Genomic DNA, 12189 nt, shown 5'->3' on the forward strand with positions numbered 1-12189 from the left:
TGGAGGGAAAAGTTCAACAAGAAGACTTAACAATCCTAAACATTTATGCACCCAACACAGGAGCACCCACATACATAAAGCAAATCCTTCTTGAGCTAAACAAAATGATAAACAGCAATGCCATCATAACCATGGACTTCAACACCCCATTGACAAAACTAGACAGGTCCTCCAAACAGAAAACAAGCAAACAAACAATGGACATAAACAGAACTCTAGAATAAATGTGACTAACAGACATCTACAGAACATTCTATGCAAATAACACTGAATATATGTTCTTCTCTTCAGCTCAGGGAACTTTCTCTAAAATTGATCACATCCTAGGACACAAAACAGTACTCAACATATTTTTAAAAAAAACAGAAATTATACCACGTATCTTCTCAGACCAAAGTGGAATAAAATTAGAAACCAATTCCAACAGAAACACTGATCTCTACACAAAGTCATGGAAATTAAACAACCTATTGCTGAATCATTATTGGGTCAAGGAGGACATATAGGTGGAAATCAAAAGATTCTTTGAACTAAATGATAATGGGGACACAAGTTATCAAAATCTATAGGATACAGCAAAAACAGTCCTGAGAGGAAAACTCATAGCCTTAAATGGCAAATCTAAAAGACAGAAAGATGACACGAATCAACAATCTAATGAATCATCTCAAGAAATGGGAAAAGGAAGAGCAAACCAATCCTAAACCCAGCAGAAGAAAAGAAATAAACAAGATCAGAGCAAAACTAAATGAAATTGAGAATAAAAGAATTATACAGAAGATTAATGAAACAAAAAGTTGTTTCTTTGAAAAGATAAGCAAAATTGACAGGGCTCTTGCTAGATTGACCAGAAGCAGAAAGGAAAGGACTTTAATAAGCTCAATTAGAAATGAAAAAGGAGCAGTCACAACTGATATCATGGAAATACAAAACATCATCTTTGAATACTATAAAATCTCTAAGCCCCAAAACTTGAAAATGTGGAAGAAATAGAAAAATTCTTAGAATCACAAAACCTCCCTAGGCTCAATCAGGAAGAAATAGAATTCCTGAACAGACAAATATCAAGCATTGAAATTGAAGCAGCAATAAAAAATTTTCCAACAAAAAAAAGTCCCAGACTAGACGGGTTCACACCCAAATTTTACCAAAGCTATAGAGAAGAACTGGTAAGTATACTGCAGAAATTATTCCACAACATTAAAAAAGATGGAATCCTCCCCAACTCATTTTATGAAGCCAATATCACCTTGACACCAAAGCCAGGAAAATACAACAAAAAAAGAAAACTACAGACAAATATCCCTATGAATATAGACACCAAAATTCTCAATAATATCTTAGTAAACCAAATTCAACTGCACATCAATAAAATAATTCATCACGACCAGGTGGGCTTCATCCCAGAGACACAAGAATGGTTCAACATACACAAATCTATAAGTGTAATTCGTATACATAAAAGCAAAAACTAAGACTATATAATCCTCTCAACAGATGCAGAAAAGGCATTTCACAAAATCTAGCACCCTTTTATGATAAGAACTCTTATAACAAAATAAACATAGATGAGATGTTACCTCAACATTATTAAAGCCATGTATGACAAACCCACAGCCAACATCATACTGAACAGGAAAAAACTGAAATCATTCCCGCTTAGAACTGGAACCAGACAAGGTTGCACACTATCTCCACTTCTATTCAACATAGTACTAGAAGTCCTTACCAGAGCAATCAGACAAGAGAAGGAAAATCAAGGGCATTGAAATGGGGGCAGAAGAGGTCAAACTATTGCTCTCTGCTAACAATATGATCTTATATCTAGAAAACCCCAAACATTAAGCCAAGAAACTCCTGGAATTAATAAATGAATTCAGCAGAGTCTCAGGATATAAAATCAATGCACACAAATCAGTAGCTTTCATATACACCAATAACATTCAAGCTGAGAATCAAATTACAGATGCAATAACTTTCACAATAGTGTTAAAGAAAATAAAATATTTAGGAATATATTTAACTAAGGAGGTGAGAGACCTATATAAGGAGAACTATAAAGCACTGAGAATAGAAATTGCAGAGGATGTAAACAGATGGAAAACCATACCATGTTCATGGATTGGCAGAATCAATATTTTAAAATATCTATACTACCCAAAGTGATCTACAGATTCAATGCAATCCCTACTAAAATACCAACATCATTTTTTGCAGATCTAGAAAAAATAATTCTATGCTTTGTATAGAACCAGAGAAAATCCTGTACAGCCAAAGCAACCTTAAGCAAAAAGACCAAATTGGGAGGCATCAATCTACCAGACTTCAAATTATAGTACAAGGCTATAGTAACAAAAACAGCATGGTTCTGGCACAAGAACAGAGACACAGACCAGTGGAACAGGACTGAAAACCTAGATATAAAACCATCCTCATATTGTCACCTGATCTTTGACAAAACAGACAAGAATATACACTGGGGAAAAGAATCCCATTCAATACATGGTGCTGGGAAAATTGGATAGCCACATGTAGCAGACTGAAACAGGATCTGCAACTCTCACCTCTCTCAAAAAATCAACTCACAATAGCTAACAGACTTAAACCTAAGGCATGAAACTATAAGAATTGTAGAAGAAAATGTTGGAAAAACTCTTATAGACTTCAGCCTAGACAAAGAATTTACGAAGAAGCAAAAGCAATCATAGCAACAATAAAAACAAATAAATGGGACCTGATCAAATTAAAAAGACTTCTGCACAACTAAGGAAACTTTCATTACAGCGAATAGACTACAGAATGGGTGAAAATATTTGCATGTTATACATCCAATAAAGGGTTGATAACAAGTATCTATATAGAACACAGGAAAATCAGCAAGAAAAAAAATCAAATAATCCCATTAAAAAGTGGGCCAAGGACACGAACAGAAACTTCTCAAAAGATGGACTAATGGCCAATAAACATATGAAAAATTGCTCAACATCTCTAATCATCAGGGAAATGCAAATCAAAACTACAATGAGATATCATTTAACTCCAGTGAGATTGGCTTGTTTCAAAAAGTCTCAAAACAGCAAATGTTGGTGTGGATGCAGAGAGATAGGAACACTCATACATTGCAGGTGGGAATACAAATTATAACAACCTCTACAGAAAGTAGTATGGAGATACCTCAAAGAACTAAAAGTAGAACTACCATTTGATCCAGCAATCCCACTACTGGGTATTTACCCAAAGGAAAAAGACATTCTATAAAAAAAGACACCTGCACTTGAATGTTTATAGCAACACAATTCACAATTGCAAAGATGTGGAAACAACCCAAGTGCCATCAATACATGAGTGGATTAATAAAATGTGGTATATGTATACCATGGAGTACTATTCAGCCATAAAAAAATGGTGAATACCTCTTATATTATCCTGAATGGAGCTGGAGCCCATTCCTTGAAGTGAAGTATCATAAGAATGGAAAAACAGTTACCACATGTACTCACTATTAAATTGGTACTAATTAATCAACACTCATGTGCACACATGGAAATAACATTCATCAGTTGTCAGGCAGGAGGGAGAGGGGAGGAGGGATGAGTAAATTCACACCTACTAGTTGTAGTGCACACTGTCTGGGGGATGGGTACACTTGTAGCTTTGACTCATGCAGTGCAAAGGCAATATATGTAACCAAAGCGTTTGTACCTCCGTAATATTCTGAAATAAAAAAAGAAAAAAAAGAATTATAGAGGAGAATCATACCATTGGTATAATATTAAAAGTTATTCCACCAAGGAAAAAAAAAGAATCTAATAAACACTTCCTATGTGCACAGACATTATGAACAAGCTATGGAATAAGTAAATAAGGGACATAGGTTTCTGATAGTTAGACCAAATATAATTTTTTAAAAAACAGAACTGCTGATATAAAGTTTCTCATAAATTCATTTTATTTCAACAGCAAAAATTCAGTTTCACACCACTGACCAGGATTACAAAGTACAATCTTTTCAGCATGAGTATTTGCACCATGCCACAAACAGAAAGGGGCACTAACGGACTGATAAGGGGGTATTTTCTTTTTCTGGCAGTATTATATTTAACTGCAATAAAAACATCTGATCTTACAGAACAAGATACCTCTTAAAGAGGTATAGCTTATTTTATAATACATAAGTATTCCAAATACATTCATTGTATGAATTGGGGAGGGAAAAGGAATAAGAAATAACATTTCCTAGACTCCATCCATACCAAGTCCTTCCACTTTATAGAATTTATAATTTATTAGCTCATGCTATTTTAAAATACCATTTCAGTAGTCTTAAATTAGACAAAAAAAATCACTCATAATACCTAACCCTGGTGATGTATGTGAAACCACATCCTTATCTGCCTGTGGCTCCTGCTGGAGTCTGTGTCCTGAGTGTCTGGATCCTGGACAGGCCTGCAAAAGCCCCTGGGGCAACAGCTCGGTTCTCTTCATGCTCATCCTAGACAGGTAAGGACCCAAAGTGCTAAGTGCATATTTCAAGCATCTGTTCTGAACATGTTTAAAGCCAAGCAAATTATAAAAGCTACTCTTTGAGAGTGAACATAATCATCAAACTTGGTATTTCACTTCCCCCATCCCCCCAAAAAGTTTTTTGACACTACAGAGAACAGACTCTGATGCACATTTTGAAACTCTCACTATAAAATTACTATCCTGAGTCTATCAAAGCTTGAGAGTTTGTTTTCCTGAAGTAGGTGAAAGGGTAATCTCCATTCTTTTCAGGTGACTTTATCTACACCAGGCTTCCCTGGGAGGACTTCATAAGGCACAGTTATACATCAAAGTCCTTCAGCTCCCCCCAGCTGGCACCTATTTTCACTTTCACTTTCAGTTTCACAGAAAGTTTTATGGCATTTTCCATCTCATTCTTGACAATTTGAGCTACCTACAAAAAAAAAAAAAAAAAGAGGTTAACAAACTCTCTGCCCAATCAAAGAATGTTTCCCAACCTACCCACTGAGAAGGTGATAAGCCAGACTAGGGCTCTTCATCCAATGGTACTTAAAATGCTAAATTAGAAAAAATCCAGGTATCTCAAAGTGCTCTTCACTGATGAGCAGGAGCTTCTGACAGTTTTGCTAGAATGCTTGGAGCTTGGATACCTTCAGGCAAGACTCCAAATTCATGTCTAATTTCTCCTGGACAAAAACATCCCTGCATCAAGAATTTCCTTAAGAATGAGTATAAAACAGCACTCTTAGCTCCTGTTCTATCTGTAAGTACTCAACATTTCTGGAGCTAGGATAGGGTACCAAAATCCTCATGCATAGGAGAAAAAAAAGCTGTCAGCCTGACCTACAGCATCTTAGCTTCCCAGAGAGTGAACACAAGCCCTGTAAAGATACCTGAACAACATCCTCTTCTGCCACTTCATATAAGAGTTCATCATGGAGTTGAAGGATGAAGAAACCTCCTCTGATTGGGCAGAACATCCCCTGCAGTTTTCTCTTTGGTAACAATCCTACCCATGAAAAAGTAGCAAAACTGATCAGCATGTCACTGTGCCATAGGAGAATGTTTTTAGAGATTTTGAGAAACTGGGAAATTTTAATTAAGAGATTAAAACACGTAAAGCTTAGAACTATCAGGAAAATAACTATTTGCTGGTTGCTACCTGGCCTACCTATTAGGTAAACTCAAATCCTTATCAACTTCCTCCCAGAAAGGAGTCTAACAGAGAAGTCAGTAAATGGGGTATGAAGAACTCTGCTCCAAACTCTGGTCTAACTTATTTCTCATAACAACCAACATTTCTCTGTCTATGTCTTCCCCTATTACCATCTGAGCAAGAGCACCAGAGTGGCTTGGTGCCTGATTCCTGCCCCAGGAAAGTGAACTAGTATTGTTAGGCAGTGTTTTATATGGGGACACTCCCTGATGTCTTTTTATGGCTAAAAGTGTCACTATGGTAGAACTGGTGTTTCCCCAATTGGACCCGTACACTCTGGACAAGTAATTCTAAACCAAGGGTCCAAATGTGGACCTCAGAGAATGTGTAAATCCCTTGAAGTATATGAAAGAGTCTATGTCTGTGTGTTTTTCTATGGAGATGATCCATACCTTTTAGCAGACTCTCAAAAGAACCCATGACTCCAAAATGTACTAGATTTAGTTACCATTTCCTAACTAGCTGGCCTAGTGGTACAGATTATGTCCCTCTGATCACTAAGATAAGGCGCAGCATGACACCTTTAGAGTAGCTGCCTTTACTTGTTTGTCCCTTCCTCACAGCACTCTTTGCTTTCTGCCATTCAAATTCCCTACTTATCTTTCAGGCCCAGCACAGGTACCATCTCCCTCAATATCTGGTGCTTTCCTCAGAGAGAGGTCTTTAACTGTCACTATCTGCAGCCCACGTCTGCTCAGAGGTGGTCCTCACAGGGTAAGGGAACAAAGGCAGCTGCGGCTGTAGCAAACTGCTTCCGCACTAGACCTCCAAAAGCTGTCCATCTGTCTGCCAGTTCAGCTGAAATCTGATCTGCCCCACTAAAGCCCCACCTTAACTCACATCATCAACTGGACGCTTTAGTTTTTCTGCTTTCCGGTTACCATACTTTGTCCTCTTGGTTTCCCCTGGTTGCCTGGTTCTGACCCAGAATGCTGCGATCCTCTTGCTCCAGGTGGTCTGCATCCTTAGGCTCCCTTGGATCCCACTGACCTACTACCTTTAACCCAGCACGACACCATGAAGTCATGCTCAGTGACATCTCCAGACTGCCTTCTACCCACTCTTGAAGTTGTTATTGTCTATATCCTCATTTTGACACTTACCACTCTGCTTTGAGAAGCTAATGTAAATATTTCAGTCAGGGATATATTTCTCACCTTTCTTAAGTAGATTTTAAATTCAAACATAGGTTAATAACTTTTACTTCTAAATCCCCCAAAGCACACAGCACAGTGTTATTTCCCAAATAAATCTGATTGTACATTCTCTCTATAAATATAAATGTGTGTGTTTGTGTGTCTGTACACACACATATCCCCATATACAAAATGTTGAATGAACAGCCCCAGATATTTTGAGGGAGACTGAAGATAAAAAAATTAATAGTCCTCATTTAATGAGAAAATAAACTTTTGTATCTATGTATTTTTGTATGTAAGTCAACAACTTTGTGTAACTAGCTTTATTATTCTCTAAAATCTACATGTATATCTCTCCTAGGAATAGCAACTCCCATCCTCAACAGCTGATCTCTACCTTTCTGCCCCAACTCCAGGAGCTTGTTCTTCCTGTGTGTGCCCCAAGCTTTCTTAGTTTCTTCCCAGGGAAATTTAAAATATGGCTGTCGTCGTGGTTTGACAATCTCAGCAACAGTGAAATGGTATTTAAAGTAGAAGTATGGACATGTGACAGAAGAGAAGAAGGGAAAGTTCTCTATACTCGTTAGAACAAAAAATAGTTTATCCAAGCAATAAAGAGATAAGGAAAATATTTTAAAAATAAGAAAAAATGGCAATATCAGCAAAGGAACATATGAGATAAGGTGAAATCAGAATATATTCCCAGACCAGAGAACAATGATAGTAATAAATAGGAAAATCAACATGTTCTTAAAGCATAGTCAGAGGATCATCAAATCTGCAAAGTCAAAATTACTTTCACAACAACAGTATGAGGTTATTTGCCTTTTCCAGCCTCATTCTCATAAGTGTACAGCAAGGCATCCAACTGTCTGGTTTTAGAACTGAAATTCCCACATCCTGGGAAACCTATCAGTCTCCTACAAACTGGGACATGTATCATCCTAGACTGTACAAAGGGTTTTCCAGAGCTTACAGGACATGTGGTATTGTAACAGATTGAATGCAGAAGCAGATAAGAGAATCCGGCTGTTTTCTCTTTAAGAGATTTGCAGAAATGTAAAATAAAGTCACCTATCACTAATTTTCTTTTGTCCTGAAAAGACATAGATGTTTTCATAAAAATGTTATTCATGTTAAATATAGTAGGTTTATTGTTATTTTAAATGTTAATAAATGTTGTAAAATTCCCTGTTTTAATTTCTAACATAGTAAATACAGTAGATATAACCCACACAAACAAAAGCTCTTTGGGATCCTTAATAATTTCTAAGAGTATAAAGACATCATGAGACCAAAACATTTGAGAACGGCTGAGAAATAAAATATAAAATACTTTGCCTTTTCTTTTCTGAAACAATTATCCTCACCATGTTATAGTAGGGGCTTCACCTATGAACAAACCTGTTCTGTCACTTTGGAGCATGCCTTCTCGATGACCGTGGGATTTGAAGGTTGAGTGGAGGGCCTCTAATTGGTTCTGAATGTTAACTGTGGCTATTTTGACAATATCAGCCGCCGATCCCTGGACTGTTGTATTGATAGCCTGACGCTCGGCCTATAAAAATCAAGAACAGGAGCTCCATCAGATTTGCGAACGTGGATCAGTGCTCACGTTTGCAGCCAGACTGGAAATCTGGACTGAGATGTGACCCAGGACATCAACTATTAGGCTGCATCCTAAGAATAACAACTATAATGATCCAGGGCTCTAGATTCTAGGCTATTTACACGAGGATAACTAAATATAAGGTCACATTGCTTTAGTTTAGAAGTCTTCAATATTCATTAGGACACAAAAACTGCATTGCACTTAGAGTGTATTTGGTAGCTCAAAACTATTTTATTTTACAAACATACATCATCAGCATTCTAGTTGTTCTAAATATCACTCTAAAGGATGTATTTCTCAAAATACCCTTAATCCTAAACTGATATAAGTAGAATATCATTCATTGTGATGTGGGTTGGAATGTCTTAAGCACATCCTCCATACCAATGGCCTCTTGTTCCTAAGTAGAGTTTGGCCCCAGCAGGTTTGGTGCCCTCTGTATCAGAGCTTGTCATGAGCTGCTGAGGCTAATCATTAGCTGCTAGTGATAGTGAAGGTCTGAGATCCCTGGGTATTAAGGTAGAAATTCCCTGAAACAACTGCTGCCAAGTGCTTCTTGGCCAGCAACCATGCCTGCTAAAGATAATCATCTTGGGAGGGTAGAAGAGGGGGTCTGGGTTAATACTGAGAGGTAATCTATCCATGATATCACTCGTGGCACCTCAAAATGTCTCAGGATGTAGGAAGGGTCTACTCAAGGGAGAGGAGTCGACATAACTTGAGGGCTCTTCTCTGAACTACATCCAAGTTCTTATATATTAATATCTTTTAAAGAGATGGACATTTTTTTAAAAAGTAACTTTTTTGTCAAATGCTGATGAGTCTATTATAAAGACACTAAGTTGTCACCGCTTAAAGAGTGACTGAATTTCAATGACTGAAATTTAGCACTGATTCCTCTTCCTTCTTGACAGTGCACGCCTCTGTGTAGTAGATTGTATAATTGTTGCTATTGCTTGCTGCTTTTTTCTGTAACATTACACAGCCCCACCGACTGCCATGTGATTTGAGGTGTTGCTCCATGTAAAAGGATAGCCTTGACTTGTTTTGGACAATGAAATGTGAGTAAGACTGACATATAGAACATCTAAGAAGTTTTAAGAACTATCCAACACTGCCACAAAAAAAGGGCATATACCAGATAAGAACTTTTCTTTCATTATAAACTCCAGAATGAAGAAAATATGGAGCAGAGCCACAGTCAACCGGAGCCAAACTGTAATATTAATGAGAGATAAAGTTTCTTGTTATAAGCTACTGAAATTTGGGGGCTGATTTTACTGTAACATAAGCAAGCAAATATATGACTAATATATACTTCACTCTCATGATTTTGTACTTCTCTGATGTTCTTCCAAATTAGGAAAACTTGGCAGTCTTGGTTTTGTGTTTCACAAAGCTCAGGTCCTTCTTCACCAGGCCTATTCATCTACATGAAAAATATAGGCTTCTGGTAATGGAAGATTAGGCCTTTAGGAGAAACCCTCCCACTGATAATATCTCAACTGGAAAAGCTGGATGGAAAATGCCTCTTTGAATAAATCAGACAGCTAAAAAGGAAATGAAAAATTATAGAAATTAGAGATCTAGGAAAGAAAGGAGACCAGGAAGTGATCCTGGCATTGAAGGCCACCATTTTGCCCTAGGGAATCAACAGATTCCAGAAGGGACAGCTGAGAGACTAAAAAGCTGAGCAGATCTTCTGAAAGGCTTAAGGGGTTTGGGGAGTAAACATCTGGGTTCAGGGCCCAACAAGTAGATGGGAGCCTGGCAAACCATCAAGTTGCAACCCAAAACTAACACCTTAGGAAAAAAGATAACCTGGAAATAGTCTGGCTCTAATGGTCTTGCTTCAAATCATCTCTACCTCTGAAGTAGGATCAAAGTAATCCTATGATGTTAGTCACTGTAGTTTTCTGCAAGAAGCAAAGGTAAATTCTCTCTGAATAAAAGTAGCATCATCATACAAGCTTCAAATTATTTCCATAATCTTTCATATACAAAGTTTGACACTCAGAAAAAAAATAACCAGAACAAAGAATTGAGACAACATAACCATTTTTATAGAAAACTAAGAAAAACTAAAGGCAAAAAGAACAGACTACAGGGATACAAGAAGGAGACTTATCAGATGATAGACTATCATCGAACCTAGACTTAAATAATCATGCTGCATATAGTTAAGAAAATAGAAGACAAAACTGAATATATTAGCAGAGAACCAGATATCATAAAATAAAACAAAATGGAAACTCTAGAAGTGAAGAATAAGAATAATAGAACTTAAACACTCATGGGTTAAAACAGCAAATTTTGAAAGGCAAATCAATAAATTGGAAAATAAGTCAAAAGAAATATTCAGACTAAAGCATGATGAAACATAAATATGAAAAATATAGAAGATATAAAACATGAGGGATTAAAGAAACACCCTTAAAGTTTACAATAGGAGTTCCAGAAAGAGAGGGAAGAATATGATGAAGCAATAACTAAAGAAGTAACAGCTAAGAATTTTCCAAAATCAACAAAAGATATCAAGCCACAGATTCAGGAAGTTCTAGTATCTTCAAGAAGGATCAATTTAATATACCCTCACACACAGGCACATCAATTAGAAAAACACACACACTTAGACACATCACAGAAAATCTGCTAGAAACCAGACAGAAAGAAAAATATTGTATTAAAAACAACTAGAGAAAAGAGGCAGATTGCAATTAATGAAGCAACAATTAGACCAGAGGTTGGCAAACTACAGCCTGCAGGCCAAATCTGGCCCACTTCCTGTTTCTGTAAAATAAAATTTTATTGTTAAACACCACATTCACTCGTTCATGAATTGTCATGACTGCTTTTGCACTACAACTGTTGAGTGGAATAGTTGTAACAGAGACTCTGTGGCCTACAAGCACTTCCTTTATCTGATATAGACACTATTAAAAACCTAAAGGAAAATTCTACTTATTGATTAAATGTTTAAAATTTTCCTTCTGAGATCTGAAAAGACGCAAAGCTGCCTCTTTTCAACATTGTCCTACTTCTAGTCAGTGTTGTCCTAGCAAATAAATCAAACAAAAGTAATGAAAGAAATAGGTTTAGAAAGGCAGTTATAAAACTATACTTTCATGTAGATAACTGTGTAGGTAGAATACTTAAAAGCATCTAGAGGCTGGGTGTGGTGTCTCACACCTGTAATCCTAGCACTCTGGGAGGCCGAGGTGGAGGATTGCTTGAGGTCAGGCATTCGAGACCAGCCTGAGCAAGAGTGAGACCCCATCTCTACAAAATTGGGAAAAATTTGCTGGCCATGGTGGTGTGCATCTGTAGTCCCAGCTACTCAGGAGGCTGAGGCAGGAGGATTGCTTGAGTCTAGGAGTAAGAGGTTGCAGTGAGCTATGACACCACTGTGCTCTAGCCTAGGCCACAGAACAAGACTCTGTCTCAAAAAAAAAAAAAAAAAAAAAAGAAAGCATCTATAGATCAATTACTGCAATTAGTAAATATTACTTGCAAGGTTTCTAGACAAAAGAACAACAATGAAAACAATTGTATTTCCATGTAACAGCAGCAAATGGTTAGAAAATGTAAAAAAAAAATTTTTAAACACACCATTTACAATAGCATCAAAACTTTTCAAATACATAACTACAAATATATATATAAAAAAAAGCATAAGATCATAGTTTCCCCAGAGCTATTCAAGGTTATTGAGAGAA

At 36.9% G+C, this 12189-nt stretch overlaps 1 protein-coding gene across 1 annotated transcript in view; it reads right to left on the minus strand.

The window, feature by feature from the left end:
* Window positions 1-4825: 4825 nt before the first annotated feature.
* POLQ (DNA polymerase theta) overlaps window positions 4826-12189 on the minus strand; it is a 99130-nt gene continuing 91766 nt past the window's right edge. The window contains exons 28-30 of the mRNA XM_069472689.1: window positions 8266-8419; window positions 5400-5515; window positions 4826-4939 (exon numbers count right to left, since the gene is read on the minus strand). Coding sequence (XP_069328790.1) covers window positions 4826-4939; window positions 5400-5515; window positions 8266-8419 — 384 coding nt within the window. The remainder of the gene's footprint in view (window positions 4940-5399; window positions 5516-8265; window positions 8420-12189) is intronic.

This window comes from Eulemur rufifrons, chromosome 7 (genome assembly GCF_041146395.1).
Source record: "Eulemur rufifrons isolate Redbay chromosome 7, OSU_ERuf_1, whole genome shotgun sequence".
Lineage (NCBI taxonomy): Eukaryota > Metazoa > Chordata > Mammalia > Primates > Lemuridae > Eulemur > Eulemur rufifrons.